The 19,702-nt window shown below is 39.5% G+C and overlaps 3 protein-coding genes across 19 annotated transcripts; 1 reads left to right on the forward strand and 2 right to left on the reverse strand.

Moving 5' to 3' along the window:
- The first annotated feature begins 6,421 nt into the window (after window positions 1–6,421).
- Window positions 6,422–7,875, forward strand: LOC131001116 (calmodulin-like protein 11). 2 transcript variants are annotated; one of them, XM_057927362.1, is made up of 4 exons: window positions 6,422–6,641; window positions 6,726–6,883; window positions 6,974–7,054; window positions 7,537–7,875. In XM_057927362.1, the coding sequence occupies exons 1-4, from the start codon at window positions 6,566–6,568 to the stop codon at window positions 7,672–7,674; spliced, it is 453 nt and encodes a 150-aa protein (XP_057783345.1). In that variant the 5' UTR covers window positions 6,422–6,565; the 3' UTR covers window positions 7,675–7,875. The 2 variants fall into 2 exon arrangements, with proteins under 2 accessions (XP_057783345.1, XP_057783343.1); XM_057927360.1 differs by having other exon boundaries at window positions 6,436–6,641; window positions 6,726–7,054.
- A 4-nt stretch (window positions 7,876–7,879) lies between these two features.
- Window positions 7,880–9,949, reverse strand: LOC131001114 (uncharacterized). Of its 15 annotated transcripts, none has more exons than XM_057927357.1 (5): window positions 9,795–9,949; window positions 9,633–9,691; window positions 9,428–9,568; window positions 9,252–9,362; window positions 7,880–9,138 (listed from the first exon to the last, which is right to left on the reverse strand). In XM_057927357.1, the coding sequence occupies exons 2-5, from the start codon at window positions 9,661–9,663 to the stop codon at window positions 8,144–8,146; spliced, it is 1,278 nt and encodes a 425-aa protein (XP_057783340.1). In that variant the 5' UTR covers window positions 9,664–9,691; window positions 9,795–9,949; the 3' UTR covers window positions 7,880–8,143. The 15 variants fall into 15 exon arrangements, with proteins under 15 accessions (XP_057783340.1, XP_057783334.1, XP_057783328.1 ...); XM_057927351.1 differs by having other exon boundaries at window positions 7,880–9,156; window positions 9,252–9,365; window positions 9,428–9,565; window positions 9,795–9,947; XM_057927345.1 differs by having other exon boundaries at window positions 7,880–9,156; window positions 9,252–9,365; window positions 9,795–9,947.
- A 4,039-nt stretch (window positions 9,950–13,988) lies between these two features.
- On the reverse strand, window positions 13,989–17,045 carry LOC131001117 (ATP sulfurylase 1, chloroplastic-like). Of its 2 annotated transcripts, XM_057927364.1 has the most exons (5): window positions 16,236–17,045; window positions 15,257–15,662; window positions 14,921–15,181; window positions 14,468–14,554; window positions 13,989–14,393 (listed from the first exon to the last, which is right to left on the reverse strand). In XM_057927364.1, exons 1-5 carry the CDS (start codon window positions 16,730–16,732, stop codon window positions 14,256–14,258), a joined length of 1,389 nt encoding a protein of 462 aa, XP_057783347.1. In that variant the 5' UTR covers window positions 16,733–17,045; the 3' UTR covers window positions 13,989–14,255. The 2 variants fall into 2 exon arrangements, with proteins under 2 accessions (XP_057783347.1, XP_057783346.1); XM_057927363.1 differs by having other exon boundaries at window positions 13,989–14,554.
- Between the last annotated feature and the right edge of the window lie 2,657 nt (window positions 17,046–19,702).

The following is a 19,702-nucleotide window of genomic DNA, read 5'->3' on the forward strand; positions in this document are numbered from 1 at the left end:
ACCTCTCTCCATTTTAAAGTCTCCCGTCGATGACCCGTTCACCAAAACACTTGCCGTTCCTGATTCCAGACTCCCTTTAATCCACTTCCTCCAAAGTCCGTCAAAGTTAAGTCGACTGAGAAGCATATCCAAGAAATCCCATTGCACAGAGTCGTATGCTTTTGCGAAGTCAATCTTGAAGAAAATACGACCCACTCTCTTCTTTTTTGCCTCAAAAATAGCTTCATTCAGGATAACCACCCCATCTAGGATGAAGCGACCCTTGACAAACGCACTTTGATTATCGGAAATGATTGACCCCATAACCCTCTTCAATCTCTCAGCCAGGATCTTAGCCACAATTTTATACAAGCTGTTGATAAGAGAAATTGGGCGAAACTCATCGAGCGACCCAGCCCCTTCTTTCTTCGGAATCAGAACAATAAAAGAGGCGTTACCACCTTTCGGTATTATCCCGTTTTCGTGAAATTCCTTCAAAACCTGGAGTAAGTCCTCTTTAACCACGTGCCACGCCGCTCTCCAGAATGTGAAGTTAAATCCATCGGGTCCCGGACTCTTGTCTCCACAACAACTCCAAACTGCTTCTTTAATCTCGTCCAGATCAAAATCCCTGATCAGCCAATGCCTCTCGTCATTTGAAATTTTCCTCCTCATGAAATCCAAGGGGAAATCAGGCATCTGTCGTTCTTTCCTTTTGAAAAAAGCTTCAAAATGATTTCTCACTCTTGCTTTAACCTCTTCCGGTTTAGATATCCACGAGTTTTCAAAGAGCATTCCGCCAATCTCGTTTTTAATCCGTCTCCCACGAATTGCCCTATGGAAAAAACCCGAATTTGTGTCTCCCTCTTTGAGCCATTTGAGTTTGGCTTTCTGTTGCAGCATCATCTGTTTATTCTTGAATTGAAGGGAGAGCAGGGCTTGAATCTCATTTCTCCTGATCACCTCTGATTCTTCAAGACCTCTCTGCTCGTCCACCTTATCCTTCTCTTGAAGTTCCTTCTGAAGTTCTTGGATTTTGTAGTCAATCTCACCGAAAGAAGTCCGATTCCACACCTTCAAGGCCTCTTTGAGTTTCTTCAATTTTTCCTTAACCACAAAAAAACTCCATCCCTCCACATTAGTCACCGTCCAAACCTGCTTGACCATCTCCTCGAACTCCGAATGATTCACCCATGCATTGAGGAACCGAAAAGGTCTTGGACCCCAATCCTCCGATCTTGTAGTAAGAATAATCGGACAGTGATCCGAAATTGAGCGTTGAAGTCTTCGTGCCGACGTCCCTTCCCAAGCAGCCAGCCAATTCTCATTAACAAGGAAGCGATCAATCTTACTCTTGCACTTTCCATTTGGTTTGTACCAAGTAAATTTCCGGCCTTGAGTTTTAATTTCCTCCAGATCGTTCTCCCGGATAAATTCTTCAAAACTTCTTGCATCAGCCACTCCAAACGCCTCCCCACTGCCCACACGTTCATCCCTCCTCCTAACTGAGTTAAAGTCTCCCAAGATACAGACACTCCTATCCGTATTTTGTTCCACAATTGAGCTTAATGCATCCCACAAGATCCGCTTATCCCCTGAGCCGACTGGTGCGTACACATTGATGATGCAACATAAGATATCCCCCTCCTTGTACCTACCATTCACCACCACCGCCCCCGGTAAATCCCACGTACTAGAGGCTTCGAAAACCTCCCTATTCCACAAACAAACAATTCCTCCAGCCCTTCCCTCCGAGTTCCTAATCGCTATGTCTGTATAATTAGACCCCCACCAAGATTTACAGAACAAATCCCTAAACACCTCCATCTTTGTCTCCTGTAAACAACAAAAATCGATCTTCTGCCCTTTCACCAAATCAGTAACATCTCTCTGCTTCGCAACACTCCCCAAGCCCCGAATGTTATAAGATAACAAATTCATTAAACATTCCTCAAAATACTCCCAGCATTTTCGCAAGAAAGAAAATTACCTTGCACCTCAATCTGTCGAGCAACATCTTCGTCTGGAATACGACTTGACAGCCCGATCTTCTTTCCAAAATCCCAGATCTGCTGACCTGAAATTTGCTCCCCAACTGTCGTCTTCTGCCCTTCTTCGTTCTCCCCCCCTCTTTCCTGCTCTGCCACTTCCTCCCCCCTTCCATCAATTGGCTCTAAATCTGAAATGAAGTGTTCCCATTTCTCTTTCTCCCTGGCTCTATTCTTTTTCTTTTCTCTCCCTTTTTTTCCTTTTGAATTTCGGTCACCACACCTTTTACTTTGGTTTGAACGACTTCCTTCCTCGGAGCTAAAAATCGGAAGCTCGTTTCTTTCGATCCTTTGCCCTTCCTCTTTCCCCGCCGTGTCCTCCACAACATTTTTGACACCTTGACTTTCGCTGTACACAACTGAATCGGCTTCTTCCCTTTCCAGAATAGCGCTTCTAATCTCTCCTTGCGCTTGGGTCGACATTAAGGTATGATCTCCCTCACAAACACTTCTTCCTTCGGCCCCAACCAACTTCAAAAGCATTTTCGATCCTCCCGCCAACTCTCTCTCAAAATTGGTTTCCTCGACAAACGTGTCCACAACGGTTTGGATCGAAGGAGACGAAACATTGATTTCTTGGAGAACCGAAACGTCGTCATCCCTTTCATCGTTCTCGTTTCGATCTCCGATGATTGCAACTGCCGGATCCATGGACTCCTCCCCGCTCGTCCATCCTGCATCCGATCCTGAATCCTCGAACTCCGGCTCGCCGATCATGGAAGAGAAAGGGTTCTCGTGAATTTCCTCAATGCGAAACGTGAACCTTGCTCCATTAATACAACACTCCGTCACTTGATCAATGGATCTAAGGCCCGTGGAAATTTGAATCAAAGCAACATCCAGTTTTTCTTTTTCTTTCGTCTTCTCATGCATCTTCAACACCCGACCGAACTTTGCAGTTGCCAACTCAAAGAAACGAGGATTCCATGCATGGAGTGGAATTCCGACCCACCTCGTCCACACAACTCGTTGTTGAAACACATCCACAACGTTCCATTTCCTCTTCCATTGAAACCAGAACTCACTCCATTCATCCATCTCAGTTAAAACTTTTTCTGTTGGCGCGTCGCAGACACTACGTATCAACACCAAATTTCCTCCCATCGTCGTCACCTTCAGTTTCCCAGCACTTTCGCTATTGATTTCTTCATTAATCTCTTCCCACAAGAACTCATCTTTGATGAAACCCGTGAAGGCTCCATCTAGCCATCGTGTTTCCTCATCCGAAGTTTTGAACTGAAGCAAATCCGAAGGTCCTGACTCCCCTTCTTTGGATCCAGTGAGCACCTCCTTAAAAGAAACCCCCATCATCCTTTTTGCAGTATGCACGAGCTTTGTTTTTTCCGGCTTTCTACCTGCGTCAGCTTTGATTCCGTTCCCTTTACTTCCTTGGATCTTCACTTCTCTCTCGAATCTCGGTTTGAACACCCTAATTTTATAGCTCCCAATCCACAACTTATTCAGCTGCTCCAGCAAACCGTCCTTATCTTCAACATCTTCGAAGCGAACAAAACCGAAAGGCTTCCCTTTTTTGTCTCTCTTTCTTGGACAAAAGATGTCTGTCGGTTCTCGCACGGAACCGAACTTTCTCCTCAAAAAATCGAAACTACATTCTTTTGGAATGTTGTTGAAAAAGAATGTAACTCTTTGTGCTTCATTCTCGTCTCTTTCTTTCCAAATTTTTGAAAACCGTTGAGTTTTTTGGTTCAGATGCTTCTTCACCATCCCATCGGCTCCTGTCCTCACTTCCCCTCGTCTCCTCACCTCCCTCCAAACCTCCTCTCCCATCTGTTAAAATGTAAGTATTCAAAATGCAGCCCGCCGCATACGATAGCCGCACCTCCGCCGCATCTTCCCGCCGCTAGACTGCCCGAGACCTCAGATCCAGACCCCCCTGACGCGTTCGACTGGAGAACCGAATCCGCTGCGACTCCGGAGAGACCCGATCTGGAAATTCGAGGTTCGCTGAAGAGAGCTAGAGAAAAAGAGGTGACACGCTGCTCCGGATCTGTCTTCTGAAAACGGATCGGGCTGGAGGCGCGGTCTCGCCGGACTGGAGAGCTGCGGTGGGCCTGTAGTGGAAAGCAGCTGTCTCGCCGGAGTGGAAAGCAGCTGCGGCAAATCTGAATCGCGTCTCGCTGGTCTGAAGTCGAAGGCAGCTACCGCACGTCTCGCCTGAGGAAGGTGTCGCCGATCTGGACTGGAGCCGATCTGTAGATCCGAGATTCGCTGAAGAGACGCGCCGGAAACTGGAATCTGGAGTTGGTGGTGAAGAGCAAGTGGACTAGACGCCGGGTGATCTGCGACCTCCGACGGGTAAGGGGGAAGGGGTGGTCTGCGTCGCGGCGTTCAATCGGCGCCGCCGTCGGAGCGACAGTATAGAGAGTCTAGCTAGGTCCGAGCGGCGCGAGAGAAATTGGGCTGAGATTCGCTGAAGAGACGCGCCGGAAACTGGAATCTGGAGTTGGTGATGAAGAGCAAGTGGACTAGACGCCGGGTGATCTGCGACCTCCGACGGGTAAGGGGGAAGGGGTGGCCTGCGTCGCGGCGTTCAATCGGCGCCGCCGTCGGAGCGACAGTATAGAGAGTCTAGCAAGGTCCGAGCGGCGCGAGAGAAATTGAGTAGGACATGCTTTCTTTTCAATATCGATTCACATAATTATAATTGAAAAAACTCAAACAACATCATGGACAAAACGACTTGGTATATATTGACACTCACGTATCTTATTAGATATAATTCAGAAGTGCCTATCTGTCACGTGCAGAAAACAATTAATACTAATATTTATACATAATTTTATCACTGTATACTATACCCAGTATGAAATATGGCGACGTGCAAGCTCACTGCAACTACAAGCCCACCTCTCTCTCTCTCTCTCTCTCCCCTCTCTATGGTTAGCCCTTTCAATTTCGAACTCGAATTGTCCCCTATACATCAAACCATACAGCTGTAATTAATAATAACAACAATAAATGAGAATGTACCCCTTCTTCTTCAATTTTTATATATTAATCACAGATGTATACTATTATGATGGAGTTTGATCTGAATTCCCTCCTCCCAATCCAAGCAAGAAAAATTAAATAAAATATGGGTTTGAATTTCGAGTGAAGTTGGGTCACTTCACTAGTTGTTAAAATTGGATAACGTATATGTGCATATGCTGGCTTAGAAATAGGACGATTAATACTTAAAGGTAAAGGTCTTGAAATGAGTCCACGAGTCCATCGTCCACAGTCCACCAGCGACATGATTTTTAAATTTCTTTGTTTAATTATTAATTTATAAAAAAAATGTTGGATTACATGCATTCTATGAAACTGAAATTAAGGACATGAATTTGGTTAATTAAATTCTAAATATTTATGTGATTCAAACAGATTTTCATTTAGTATAATTAATAAAAAAATCAGTATTGTTCTAAGAAGTGAAAGATTGGACCGGGTCCCCCATTTATTTGCATCTAATTAAATTAACTTAAATAGATGCCTCCATGGCCAATTAAGTATTTTGACCCATTCATATAGACATATGTTGTGAATTGATATTTTCTCCAATATTGCAGTGTCAAAGACTCAAAGTATGATAGAGACTCGATTACAATTTCCCCCCATAAGTATATTTATACACACCTTCAATTCGTCTATTGCTACTAAAGGTACATTTAGATAAACGTTGTTTTTGTGGTAATAATGTAATCACGCTAGGCGTTTGATTTGAGTGATAAGACATGATTGATAAAATAATCCATCTTAATTAAGTGTTTGGTTTGCACGATTGAGCCCGTGATTGATAACTCGGCCGCATCTAATCACTCAAATGAGTGATTGTTTATCACCTTAAAGTTGGGTGAATTATTTAATCATCCTATCAATCTTATCTATCTCATCCTCCAAACCAAACACTTTAGATGTAAACATGGTGGATTGGAGCTCATCAAATCCATGATTCTTTTACTATAAGTTCACATATCCCATGAATCAAGAAGCAAATTATTTGTGTGCGTGTGTTGGCCTAGCGGTAGGATGTTAATGTTCAAGATCTGAGGTTCTGGGTTCGAGTTCTCTATCACGTGGTCATTAATTTTCTTTATTTACTTATATAATTGATTAAGAAAAAAGCAAATTATTTGTGATTTTAGTACACAACATATGATGCTAGCCAATACCCACAAAGAGTGTTTTTTTCTTTCTTTTTTTCACAGAAGACGTGATTAAAAGTGCAACTTAGCCTAAAACAATTTCTTAGATATGATATCCTCATGATTAATATATAAATTAATATTACTATAGTATTCACCTACTCAAGAGTCAAGACGCAGAGCTCTCTCTATCTTGACTCCTCAATTTCTTTAATTTTGAAAAATATTTCTAGTAAACTCTAACGAAAATTCAATGCATTTACTAGGCTTTGCTGTCCAGTTTCATTCAAATTCTACAAATAGCCCACCAAGCCTTGAGCTATACTCAACTCTCTCTCTCTCTCTCCAAATACACACACACACACACACACACAGCCCCAAAGAAGCCACATGGCTGATATACTGAATGCAGAGCAAATTGTTGAATTACAGGAAGCCTTCAGACTGTTTGACAAAGATGGAGATGGTGTGTTTCTACTTCATTTTCTTGTTCTTACGAAATTTATCAAATATATATATATATAATGTTGTTGGTTGATGAAAAGTGCAGGGTGCATAACCATAGAAGAACTAGCGACAGTGATTAGGTCTCTAGATCAAAATCCCAGCGAGGAAGAGCTCCACGACATGATCAACGAAGTCGACATCGATGGCAACGGCACCATTGAATTCGCCGAGTTCTTGAACCTCATGGCCAACAAAATGAAGGTTTCTTCTTATCGCTCTTACATCATCAACACTTTTTTTTTCAGTTTGGTTTTCACACTGTGTGTGTGTGTGTGTGCTGTTTTTAATCAGGAAACTGATGCAGAGGAAGAGCTTAAAGAAGCTTTCAAGGTGTTTGATAAGGATCAAAATGGTTACATCTCAGCTAGTGAGGTGAGTTGACCTATTTTCTTGTTTCTCTTTGTCTCCGGAAATGAAATACGAGATTGAAATATTGAATTTTCTCTAATCATATTCATCAACTCTAGTAGTATTTCATTTTTGTGTCAAATATGTTTGGATATATTTTGTTTCAAGATATAATTTAATCTGACAGCCAACAACTCTCATTCTTTACTTATAGTACTTGTTTATGTACGTTATGTACTGTGGTCTGACAAATCAAATAGAGATAAATTGAAAAATATAACACTACAAAACACCAAGACTAAGTACTCCAGTTTTCACTACTTGTAACATTTTAGAAGTGTCATTTAATTATTTGAACTTGCAAATAGATCTATATATCATTAGTCAACTAGTTCTTGAAACACATCTCATGCAAAAAAACAAAAAAAGGATCTACCATTTTCTAATTAAACTTTATATCCCAATATTTTCAATGATTTTTTTTAATATATTATCAATTTTCCCAGCTTCGGCACGTGATGATCAATCTTGGTGAGAAGTTGACAGATGAAGAGGTGGATCAGATGATTAGAGAGGCTGATTTGGATGGTGATGGACAGGTTGACTATGATGAATTTGTGAAAATGATGATGGCTATTGGATAGAGATATCTCAAGTTTATTTTATTTTTTTGTATTTTGATTCCATTTATTACATTGTTGTTTCAAACTTAGGATCTCGTAGTTAATCATGTAGCAAGAAAATTCAAGATGATGTCATGTCTATGTCCAAATAGATTGTTGTGTTGATTGTATTCTTTCAAATACTCCTATTTTAGTTCAAATGAACAAAGAATCTTCAGACAATATATGTTGCGAAAATCATAGTATATGTAAAAAGATAAGACATGTTACAATCATGGTAAACTGCAAACCATATTTTTGTTTCTCCAAGCATTCAAGAATCTCTCCAAACAAGAAAAACAAACTCAAAAAGAAAAAGGGAGTGAAATCAGACAGAGATGATGGATGTTTTTCCTCTTTAAAAACAGGAAGAAGAGACGAACCCGAAAAGAATAAAATTGAGCAAGCAAAGGAAGCTTTTGTAAGTATGAGTTTCTGGCAGGAGCTGCTCTCAGCTGATGGCTGCTGTGCAGCATATGCAGGTAGTGAAGAGGGAGGACCTCGCCTTTCGCCTCCCATTTCTCTTTGGTGAGATTGCATCAGCATCTGTTGATGGAGAGGCATTTGAGTGTGTAACAGCATTGGCATTTTCTTGCGAGCTTTCAGAATTGCTTCGTTCCATTCGGATAGTCTTCTCCTCCACTTGGACAGCTTGGAACTGCAATGTCTTCTCCACGTATTCTGCCTCAACGCTTGTGTTTTGAAACCCTAGATTTGAGCAGGTGGAGAGGCTTCTTCTTGCTGTCTTGTCCTGATATAGAAGAGGAGTTTGATCAGATTCTTGGGACCTCGTATCGAATGATATGCCAAAATCGAAACTTGGAGATTTTCTGAGCTCAACTTGAGCTCTTATTGGTTGAGTTGAATTTAAGATTGGTGCTGTCTTGTTGCAGAGGCGCTGTGTATCGATTTCTGTCGAAGATTGCAGCTCTATCACACATTTATCAGTAGTTTCATGGACATTTTCTGTATCAGATGCATCACTCTCCAAATCAATAGCTTTTTCAACCACATCTTGATCAGTTAGCTCATTGTCTTGTTGTTTCTCTGCATCGTCTACGTTTTCCTCAAATTCGGCCTTGATCACCTCCATTGGATTGCTGCTGCATCTGATCAAGAACTGGTTATTTTCTTGATCAGACTGCTCATCACCATTGCCTAATTCATGGATCATTGGTTTCTCTTCATGATCAAGAGTTAAGCACTCATTTTGTGAAGTAGATGAGCCTACCAAACTAGTTCTTGGAGCTTCATTGGCAGTAGTGAAGGAGTTACTCTGCTCTTCTTGAGGGGGTTCGTAATCGTCGTCTCTCCCAAGCGCTTCCTCACGGACTTGTAAAACCGTGTCTTGAGGAGAGGCTAAAGCCAAGTATTGTTCATTCTTGTTTGCATCATCATCAACCTCTAAAACCTCCTTCACCAGAACAGTCTGCTCTTCTTGAATATCTGAAGTAGTATTCACAGCTTCACATTTTGGATCATCCATTTGAAATCAGTTGATATTCCTAGCTAAGTATGCAAATATCATCTTAATTATTTTTATGCAAAATGGAAGTAACCTGTCAGGGTGCATGGCTCTTCATCACTCAACTCGGATCTTCCTTCCCCTAAATCCGAGCCGTTCGTGCTGATATCCATCACAGCATCAGATTCCTTGCGATCCTCAACATCTGCTAAAGATTAAGACATCTCAAAAATGTAGCATAAGTGCCAGCAAAATCTTGATTCCACTAACCCTTATGTATTTCAACAGGAGGAATTTTGTCAGCTTCTGCTGCATTTTCTTGAACCACTGTCTGCTTCTCTACTGCGACAGCATCTGGTGGACTAATTCCTTGCGCGTTATCTGGTGCCTCGTTCTTGGCTTCCTCCTCTTCTAAGAAACAAAGAAATCAACGCAGTTTTTCCACAAGATCATATCACAAGTTTAATGATCATACCTACTATCCCTGAAGCGTTTTGATTTCCCATCTCTTATATTTGTTCCACTGTTGTATCCCTGCAAATGAAGCAACACATTTCTCAACTATATGAACTACACCAACTACTAAGAATTCAGAGCTAATTAATTAGATTTTCTAGGAATCTTTACAAAGACTTGCTTTAATGCAGCAGAAACTGGCATTGCCAGAGTGTTTTTGCTTATGTTTGCTTAAAGCAAAAGACTTTAGACTTGTTTTCTCCCACTTTTAACTCTTATTTTTGAAGTACAAAAAAGGCTCATTAATGCAGACTTCTTTTCCTTAAACATTGTTGTTCTGCAATGATGAAATTTGAGTTAGTTAAACTAAGTAAAGTTCATGTCAGAAAAAAGTGGGCTATAAGATAATGTTGTCTAGACCCCAAGACAACTGTGTGTGTTTTTCGTAGCCAGTTTAAAAATTTACAAGTAATACAGGTTGAATATATTGTCATGTTTTTGAGGAACAAGTGACGCCTACTCGTTGCATCGCAATTGGAGTCGGGAATCATCTACTATTTCTTATTGTGTTTTAATTAATCTCCTATTTTATGTTAATTAATCGCCACTTGTGTTTTGATTGTCTTCTACCTCATTTATTTAGTATGATATTTTCCCATTATGTAGAACTGGGCCTAAATTGCATCTGGACCAGCCTATTGAACAATAAAATTTGTTTTTGAATATCTTAGGATTACTTAATGACCAAAGCATTTAACAACTGCATTAGTGAATGAAATGATTGTAGCAATATTTGGAAATTCTTTGTAAAGAATAATTCTTTTTTCTTTCTTTATAAAGTTGTGCTAATGATGGAGCCAAAATTATAGCGCCACTAAAGGTTTGGAAATTGTGGGACTATATGCATTAGTTTTTCTTCGTGGTAAAGGATAGGGTGGCCTATAAATCTCATCATAAATACCCAATACTTTTATTAAGACATTCTTTTGGGAGCATTCTATATGTGGTGCGGTTAGATTTTAGATTAATTTGTAAGTGTTAATTTAATGTATTCTATGTCTTATTTGAAGGGGAAAAATTTCACCTGAATTAGAGTCATGGAGGGGGCAAAAATTTTAATAATTTTTTTTAACATCGTTATTCAATAGTATTATATACTCTCTTATTCAACACTATATATTGTCTTATTTATAAGTCTCACAATTTCACGAAAAATAAAAATCTCATTGGAACCTCTATATATATATATATACTACTCAATTTGTGAACTCTTAACACTTACACATTTTATTTTATACACCTTTCATCGAGGATAAATGTGATTTTTTTATTATTTTTGTCTGTTCATAATAAGTATGATCATTCTATTTTAAAATATACTTTCTCCTTCTCACTTCAATAGGCTCACTTCTTTTGAGCACAGAGATTACGAAAATTTACTTTTTAATAGGAAAGTGGTAGTAAAGTGGTGTGATCCACACCAATTAAGTACAACTTTTTTACCTAAAAAGAAAAATGAGCCTATTGAAATGGGACAACCCAAAAAGAAAAATGAATCTATTGAAGTGGGACGAAGGGAGTATTTCTTTATATTTTTTACCGTCATTCACAGACAATATTTATAGAAAAAATATATCACAAGTAATTATCTAATAATTGAATTTTAGTGAAAACTTTTACTCCATCTACTTTGTACACACTATCTCAATGTTTTCTAAACACGTCCCCTTGAGATCATACTTATCATGAACAGAGGAAAGAGTATGTATTGTATTGGCAAGGTGACACGCGGAAAGAAAATAATAAAGAAACATATTCTGGTAGAGAGCATGGATGGTCGATGGAGTAGATTTAGTCGCAATTAATATAAAAGGAAATGATTCCACATTTGACTCTGATTGGTGTACTTCATAATAATTAGAACATCAAATCCGAAATCGACATAAAAATTCTTGAATCATTATTTGGAGTCATTATGTTGTGCTTCAAATAGTCGCAACATCGTCCCATTTCAATAACGAAAATGAAGTTAAAAGTGTTAATTTAATTTTTCAGTAAAATTTTCATGCGTGAAACATTTACCAAGCCTAAATGCAGGAGTTTTGAGTTTTTGATCCGATATTCAGTTTTTTTGAATTGGTAGTGAAGCCGATAAACGAATCCTTTCTCGTGTATTTTGTAATTTCACAATTTTCTTTTGTTAGAAATACTTTCACAAGAGTTCCGCTTTAATAAAAATGTTAAAGTTATTAAAGTGGACTAATAGTTTTATTTTTATGGGCTTGAAGGATAGACTAAAATGATAAAAAATACTTCATTCGTTCCAATAATATTGTCTCCTTTCTTTTGTCCACATGTTTAAAAAAATTAAGAATAACTTAATTATCCTTATTTATCCCCAAACATCTCTCTCTCTCTCTCTCTCTCTCGTCACTCTCTCCCTCAACATACAACGCCGCGCCGCCGGCGACACCATGTTTAACTCCGGCGACGGAAACAGTAGTGGAGCCACATCTGCGTGCAAGCCCTAGTCCGACAGCCCCACCGCTCTGATTCAGCTGAGCAGCATCAGGAGCAGCCTCGACCGTTGCCCTCCCCCAACTCGATTCAAACCCACTCAACAACTTTAATAAGATTTCTATTTTTACAAATTAAAAAAACACACCATCATTCTTCACAGACCGACATAGATCTCAGATTTAGCGCAGCGGAGCGACGCCGCTACCGCCGGGCAAATCTCAGATTCAGAGCTACGCGACCCTCTGTAAACCCAACCCCCAAATTGCTAACCCTTATTTCTTCTGTAAACCCTCATTTCTACAGGTGGTGGCGGTGGTGGCTCCAGCCGTTCGGCTGAAGAAGATGAAGCAGGAGGGGCGGCGCAGTGGAGAAAGAAAGAAAATTTTGGAGTTTATAGCGGTGCCGCGAATCTAAGCAACATTGATTCACCTGGAATCGAAGGCCGACGATCTGCCACGCCAAAAATAGGAGCCGCGACGGTGGCTGAATTCTTGGGGAGAGCTAGGGCTCGAAATTTGCAGAAGGTTGAAGGGTGAGAGTGTCGAGCAAGTAGGATGAAGGGATGGATTTGTTTTAGTGGATTAATTAGGATGAGGTTTAATTAATTAATCAAGTCCTAAATTTTTCTAAACAGGAAATGAGACAAGATTATTAGGACAAACCAAAAAGGAAAGTGAAACAAGATTATTGGGACAGAGGAAGTATATGAACATCTTTAGTCTTAATGGGTAAAAATGCTCATATTTATAACTTGTAATTAAAAATGCCCAATTTATAAAAAAATTGATCATATGCCTAAATTAAAGTGAAGAGTCGAAATTTTCCTTGAATGTTGATGATTTTGCTTCATTTTTTGTGTAAAGTCTTACACTTTTCTGACACAAGTACAAATATGTAAGAAAAATGTAAGAAAAAATAGTTTGCTGTCGGAAAAATAAGTTACCGTCCGGGCGACAACCTCCACTAAGTAGACAGTAGACTATTTTTTCTTGCAAGTACATTGGTTGAGACATTAAATGCAACTTAGTTAATTTGGACATAAAAACAATAGTTTTATAAAAGTGGACATTTTTCATTACAACTTAACAAAACTGAGCATTTTAAATTTTTACTCTAATCTTTATGCCTCAATTTCAATCTATATCTATACTAGAATAAAAAGTGTATTGGGCACAAAACATAGATTGCCTATTATATCCTTTTTACATATTTAATTTTAAAGATAACTATGTAAATTATACTCCATCCGTCTCACAAAACATGAACATTTCCATTTTTGTACATTACCCTCTTATTTTTTGTCCCTCCTTTTCATACTTATTATTCACAAAAAACCATCATGCATTTTTGTACATTACCCTCTTATTTTTTGTCCCTCCTTTTCATACTTATTATTCACAAAAAACCATCATGGCCAACCACTACTTTTCCTCAATTAACTCATTACTCTCACAATACTTTATAAAGAATGAGATCCATTTTCCACTCACAATAACTTTCAATTAATATTTCTTAAGAGTTGTGCCACTCTCAATTGTTCATATTTTTATGAGAAGGAAGGAGTATATTAATATGGTGTATATTTAGAAGAAGGATAAATATCATATTAAACCTCAAATTATACCCGCTTTATAAAAAATGTCTCGAACTATAACAAAATTTTTTAAAAGCCTCAAACTATTATGTTTGTATAAAAAATGTCCTGCAACCATAATGAAAAATATTTTTATACCAGCTTTATACTTTTATTACTTTAATTAAATAAAATAACATTGATTATGTATACAACGTACGCTCTTTGAGCTGGTCTAGAAAAATGGATCTACGTCCGTCCTTAAAAACAAATGAAAAAAGGTGGAGCCAAATCGAATCAAACTCCATTCAAACTTAAAACCAATGCAAACAGAGCTCATACTTGATAATGTATGTATACATGTAGAGCAAACTCAATCTTGGATGTGTTGCAGCAAACACAAATATCACACCTATTTCTTCAACTGCCATTGATGGTACTATATTACACAGATTGAGGCAAAGAGTTTTGCCTCATTTGGCATTATTCAACCACAGAAATTTCTTCATCATTATGATACAAATGGAGGTGCCCAGGCAGGTGATGCACTCAAGCTGGAATTGGCTCCGGCACTCTCCCGTTGTCGGAGAGAGAAAGGGTGTCATAGTAATCCACCAGAACCTTCCACCCACCAGGGCACATGAAACCGTTGGGCGGGCTTTCTTTGTTCTTAGCAAGGGTACGCATCTGCAGAGAGAGCGATGAAGAATGAGGAAAATCACTTTTAACTCAGTTTTGAACAACAGAAACGACTTAATTACCTTTGTGCCGGATATAAAGACAAAATCTTGTGCCCTTGATGGATCAAAGAATGCCATCTTGTTTTGAGTCTTGTCATAAGCAGCTACCTGAGAATAGTAGTTTCATGTTACCTTGTTCAAATATTATTCATCTTCTTATAATTGAAAAGGGCTAAATATATCACTTCTTAGCCTAAAGTATGCAATGTGTTTCTTTACAAATATCTTATTATTTCGATAATGATTTATAAGTACTCAATAAATTGACTTCGTCTTCAAATATAGGATGGATTCACGTCGTGTTGGCAACGGAATACCTATGTGAAAATTATTTGAATTTCAACATGACTTTTTAGTACCAAAGAAGTGAAGTTGATCTAGATTTGAAAACGAAGTCAATTTATTGGGTACTCATATGTGAGACATTTCTGATAACATATGCATGCTTTAGACTTGAGGGCTGCTCTCGTTTACCTTGAAAGGAAGGATATTGAGGCGCTCCAAGCCGGGCGCCATGCTGAGCACCTTCTTCCCATGATCGGCATCGTAGAGGTCTCTCTTCTCAAGCGGGTGGCTCATACCAGCCGGATCCCGACCCACAATATAGAAGTTGGCGCCCGCATTGATCCTAGCCTTGGCGTGCCACTGCACCTCTGTCGGGCCAGCATAGTGCATTGGCGAGGGGAAGATGGACACAACTGTCGTCTCCGGGTCCAACACACCATCTTCCAGCACCTGCAAAAATAATTCATGTCAAAACAATCTCCACATTGGCATACCCTTTTTGGCGAAGGCCTCAACCCGACTGACCTTCTCGTGCTGCTTCATCCGCCAGCTCAGTGGCACGTCATCCGCCTTGGTGTAGCCTCCCAAGGGATGGAGCAAGAGCACTGGGTTCTTGTACCCCATCTCAAGGAGCCTACGACGAGTGTCTGTCATCAAGAGGGCGTGGCCGTTGTGGACGGGGTTCCTCAGCTGGAATGCAAAAACAGCATCTGCATTGCGCCTCTCAAACTCCTCCCGCAGCTGTGCAGGGGAGAGACGGAACCGGTCAAGTCCGTCCTCGTACTTGACCGGATTTATGACCTCTAGGTCGCCCCCGACGAGCCAGTTCCCGGCATCAGTGATGGCTTCGTCCACGTAAGGTAGACCGGGTGCCGTCGTGCCCCAAGTTCTTGCTATCCTTTCTTCTTTGTTGTGTTTGTAAATCTCAATGCTGCATATTGTGGTTGTTTAGTTTCGGAGTAATTGCATCAACTCAATACATTGCTAATATTAAAGAGATATGTTTATATTGGAAAACTAGCTCATTTGTTTTTGCAGTTAACGCTTTCGATTTCACCATATAATACTCCAAACAGCAGCCCAGAATCTCATCAAAAACACTAAAGCAGAATGAACTACAATTTCAACTGTAACATAATACTAATATACTATTCAACTCTTGATACATATTATAATGTTGAATTATATCAATCACAGAACCTATTATTGGGGTTTATCATGACTTGTTTGCTATCCAAATAGTGCCCCGAACCTAACTCAATTATTGACATGGTTGATTTCTAACATAATCGTATAAAAAATTGTTTTTAACTGATAATCCTATCAAAACGACAGCGGTCCTCGCATAATCGTACTATTTCATACATGCATGTAATAATTAGCATTGCGACATTCCTCCAAACAAAAGGTCGAAAATGACAAAATTCACCAAACAATATATATATATAAAAACAAATGTGAAACAGCTATAGCAATTTTTGGATCAAATAAAAAACAGGCGTACTTGCTCAAGACAGCAACGACGTCGTCGCGGTCATCGACGAGCGCCACGCTGGCAGACGACCCGACCCGATTCTTCTGGGCGTCGTCGATGGCGAGCACGATGGGCACGGACATGTTGACTACCGACCCGTTTTCGAGCCGGAGCGAGTTGAAATGAAGTGTTTGGAGAAACTCGGCTTCGCGCATGAAGCCCTTGAGCGGGCTGGCCCACCCCTCGCTGAGCACGTGGACCCATTGCAGATCGATTTCCGACAGCGTGATCCTCGGCAGCCCCGACGCCAGCTTCAATTTCGAATTCTTCTCGGATTCCGGAACGAAGAGCTCAACGAGTTTTCCGCCGTCCGGGTCGATGAGGGAGGCCGAAATCCGGGTCGCCGGTGCCGGGCGGCGGCGGAGGGGGAGTCTGAGGGCGGCGGGTGAATAGGGTTTTGGTAATTTGGAGATGGAATGGGGGTGAGATGAGGATGTTTTGAGGTGAAGAGAGGCCATGGCTGCCATTTTTGCCTCTCCCACTTTAGTGTTGGAGGTTAATGGGGTGGGTTTATGGTGGAAGAGGGATCTTAATTAGGGGCAGATTACCAAATGAAATTCTGATTACAAGGGTGATTTCGGGATTAAATTTGGGGACAAGGGTATTTTGGGGAAATTGAATGATGAGTGGGAGGAGCACCTTCGGTTTTGGATGGAATTAATAAGAGATGTGATTTGTCTGGTTTTATAAGGTTGGAGCATATCTGGGGGGATGAATCTGGACGCAATTTGGTTTCACCTCTTTCCTTCTACTTTCGACCTTCTTCATATGTGCATTCAAATCCCTCACATTTGGAAGTCGTGAATTATTTATTTATTTTTTAATTATACGAAAACACTATCCAAGTTTAACTTGGATTGTTTAGTCGAAATTTCAAAATTAATAATGGTCCAATTAAAACGAAGTTTTACGTCGTACTCAATAGGATTTATTGTCACGGCGCAATTCTATTTCTAATTGAAGACACGCTTGAAAAGTGTATAGTGAAAGCTTTGTAATGAACTGAAATCCATATTTTTCATTGAAAGCTCCTCCAAGTGTGGGATGTTTGATCAATTGGCTTAACCAACAAACAATATTTAGGGGTGTTTGGTAGTCAAGGCAAGATAAGACATGGTGGATAAAAATAAAAGGGCCCATTGCATATAAGGCATGTCAGGTAGCGTAGTATTGTGTTTAGTAGCTAAGTTACGAATCTAGATAGCAAGTATCAACTATTTGGTAGAATCGGTTAAGCACAAGATTAATTAGTGAAATTATAAATTTACCATCAACCAAATTTATAAATGACACGCGTATTCATTTTCTAATGTGTAGTTCACCATCGGTCAAATTTGAATTGTATCATCGGGGATAAGGAAAATTTCAACGAATTCAAAGATCCCTCCAATTGCTCTTGGTTGACGAAATTGGCGGAGTACTTGTTGACAATCGCTTAATTGCAAGAGGAGCCTGCATCCGACTGAAATTGACAGCTAGGGCTTCACAGACATGGCTTCAACACAACAATGTAAGGAATCCTTCTGTCATACACACTTGTGGTTAGGGTTTGTCTATGTGCCATCCTCATTTCACATATTTTATGCATGAATATCTAAAACGCATAAGGTGGCCATTTAGTTATTGTTCTACTATGTGCTACTGATTAGGGCTTCTGTCACATAGATGAATGAAAATGCAAATATTTTATTTTTTATTTTTTGGTGAAAATTTAGCTTTGTTCATATATGCGTGGGGATAATTTTGCGGATGTTAATAGCTGATGAAAATGCACAATCGCAAAGGCTTGTTCTTCAATTTCTGTTAACGTGATTTTGGCCCGATTATCTGTATCAGCTATTGGGGATTCACCACTATTATTCTGACATGTGTATACTGTGATTCATTGTTTCATTATATGTGATTAGAGCTTGTTTAGGTCTAATTGATCCATGAATTTGCATATCAGGAATAATTTTCGAGGAACAAATGATAAAGTCCATTGGCGCTGGCATGGACGTGTGCTTACCTTACCAATGCCTTTATCCCGGGGAAAGATCAAAAGAAAGTCAGATATTGTATTTGAATATTTGTTGTGAATGTTGTGTGTTTGCATTGTGATCTGCACTTTTTCAAAAAAAAATTAGATCTTGCCTCGTCTTCTTTGCCAAGGTGTTGAGACGGGGAGCAACAAAGCTTGCCGTAATCGAGCAAACAAAACCGAGAAGACACGCCGTTCCTGATGTCACAGCCCGCTACCTTTAATGATGATTTAGCCGGAATTATGACTTGGGATGAAAATTAATGAGTGGGAACGGATATGGACAATTACTTAACATTAAAGTATATGAAAATGTCACTTATAGATAAAAAGCTAGGATCATATATGATCATTTGGATACTTATAAAACATACACATAAAAGAGAACTGATTAAGGTGGGTTACCCAATAACACGTGTAACAACTTCATAACATAGAGTTATCCTAATCAAAGTGTTTTGCAGCGGAAAACGTGTGAGATATACATATGAAGATGTATACTCAAGGTTACATTTCTTGAAATGTCAAAGGAACACCCGCTCAACATCATTCCATTCCATCAGCTGCTCAACCTGCACATTTAGAAATACATGCAGGGCTGAGTATAAAAATACTCAGTGGGCATAGCCGAAAATACATTCATGCATACATATATAAATTGAACTGCCATAACAGTAACACACAGGGGTTTTCTTAAATGATCTGCGCTTACTAAAATATTTCTTTCATTTTCATAAAGTCGATCGGCCGATCATTTTCCTTCATATGATCCATATCTGTTCCTTTCTGTCACGCGCCGGGAAGGAGGCCTCCTTACCACGGACGCCAAGACCGGTCGCAAGCGACTCGCGGTCTCCATGAGTGTACACGTTAACCCTAGCTAGCGACCTTTGTCTAGCATAGGATCCCAATTGGATTTCCTTTAAAGTTGGCGAACCAACACAGATAGGATACATATAAAAACATAAACATTTTTGGCAGTCAATCATTTCATAAACATTTCATTTCATTTCATAAACATTTCATTTTCATTTCATAAGAGTCATTTATCATTTGGGCATAATAATAAACTGAAATTAACAGTTAAAATCATCTCATGCATATATTCGTATAAGAGGCCTACGACACGCAGGGGATCTCTATATACGTATAGTAAAAGTAATGCCCACATGTATAGGCAAAGCCTGTCGTTTAACCTTATCTCTGAATCGGAATAGCAGTGCTAATCCTTCTGATGCTCGAAGCCTACAAGAAATCTATTCTCAATAGGTCTCCTTGTATCTAATCTTAAGTCATGGTGTAGTGCTTAACATTCTATGATTCACTTAGCCGGGTTTTCAAAATTTAATAAATAAATACTTGAAAATATTTCTCTTGAGTTAAGAACACCAACAATATTCTTACTCATCTTTCTTTA

Source organism: Salvia miltiorrhiza, chromosome 8 (genome assembly GCF_028751815.1).
Source record: "Salvia miltiorrhiza cultivar Shanhuang (shh) chromosome 8, IMPLAD_Smil_shh, whole genome shotgun sequence".
Taxonomy (NCBI): Eukaryota; Viridiplantae; Streptophyta; class Magnoliopsida; order Lamiales; family Lamiaceae; genus Salvia; species Salvia miltiorrhiza.

What these genes read in the sequence shown, in the direction of transcription:
- LOC131001116 (XM_057927360.1), top strand. Translation starts at nt 6,566, where the DNA reads ATGGCTGATATACTGAATGCAGAGCAAATTGTTGAATTACAGGAAGCC. An exon ending in GTTTGACAAAGATGGAGATG is followed by an intron (nt 6,642 to 6,725) that starts GTGTGTTTCTAC and finishes TGAAAAGTGCAG; the next exon opens with GGTGCATAACCATAGAAGAA. An exon ending in GTTACATCTCAGCTAGTGAG is followed by an intron (nt 7,055 to 7,536) that starts GTGAGTTGACCT and finishes CAATTTTCCCAG; the next exon opens with CTTCGGCACGTGATGATCAA.
- LOC131001114 (XM_057927345.1), bottom strand. Translation starts at nt 9,663, where the DNA reads ATGGGAAATCAAAACGCTTCAGGGATAGTAG. An exon ending in AAACGCTTCAGGGATAGTAG is followed by an intron (nt 9,569 to 9,632) that starts GTATGATCATTA and finishes TTTGTTTCTTAG; the next exon opens with AAGAGGAGGAAGCCAAGAAC. An exon ending in AGAGCCATGCACCCTGACAG is followed by an intron (nt 9,157 to 9,251) that starts GTTACTTCCATT and finishes CAAAATGTGAAG; the next exon opens with CTGTGAATACTACTTCAGAT.
- LOC131001117 (XM_057927363.1), bottom strand. Translation starts at nt 16,732, where the DNA reads ATGGCAGCCATGGCCTCTCTTCACCTCAAAACATCCTCATCTCACCCC. An exon ending in GTCGTTGCTGTCTTGAGCAA is followed by an intron (nt 15,663 to 16,235) that starts GTACGCCTGTTT and finishes CACAATATGCAG; the next exon opens with CATTGAGATTTACAAACACA. An exon ending in TCAATATCCTTCCTTTCAAG is followed by an intron (nt 14,555 to 14,920) that starts GTAAACGAGAGC and finishes TACTATTCTCAG; the next exon opens with GTAGCTGCTTATGACAAGAC.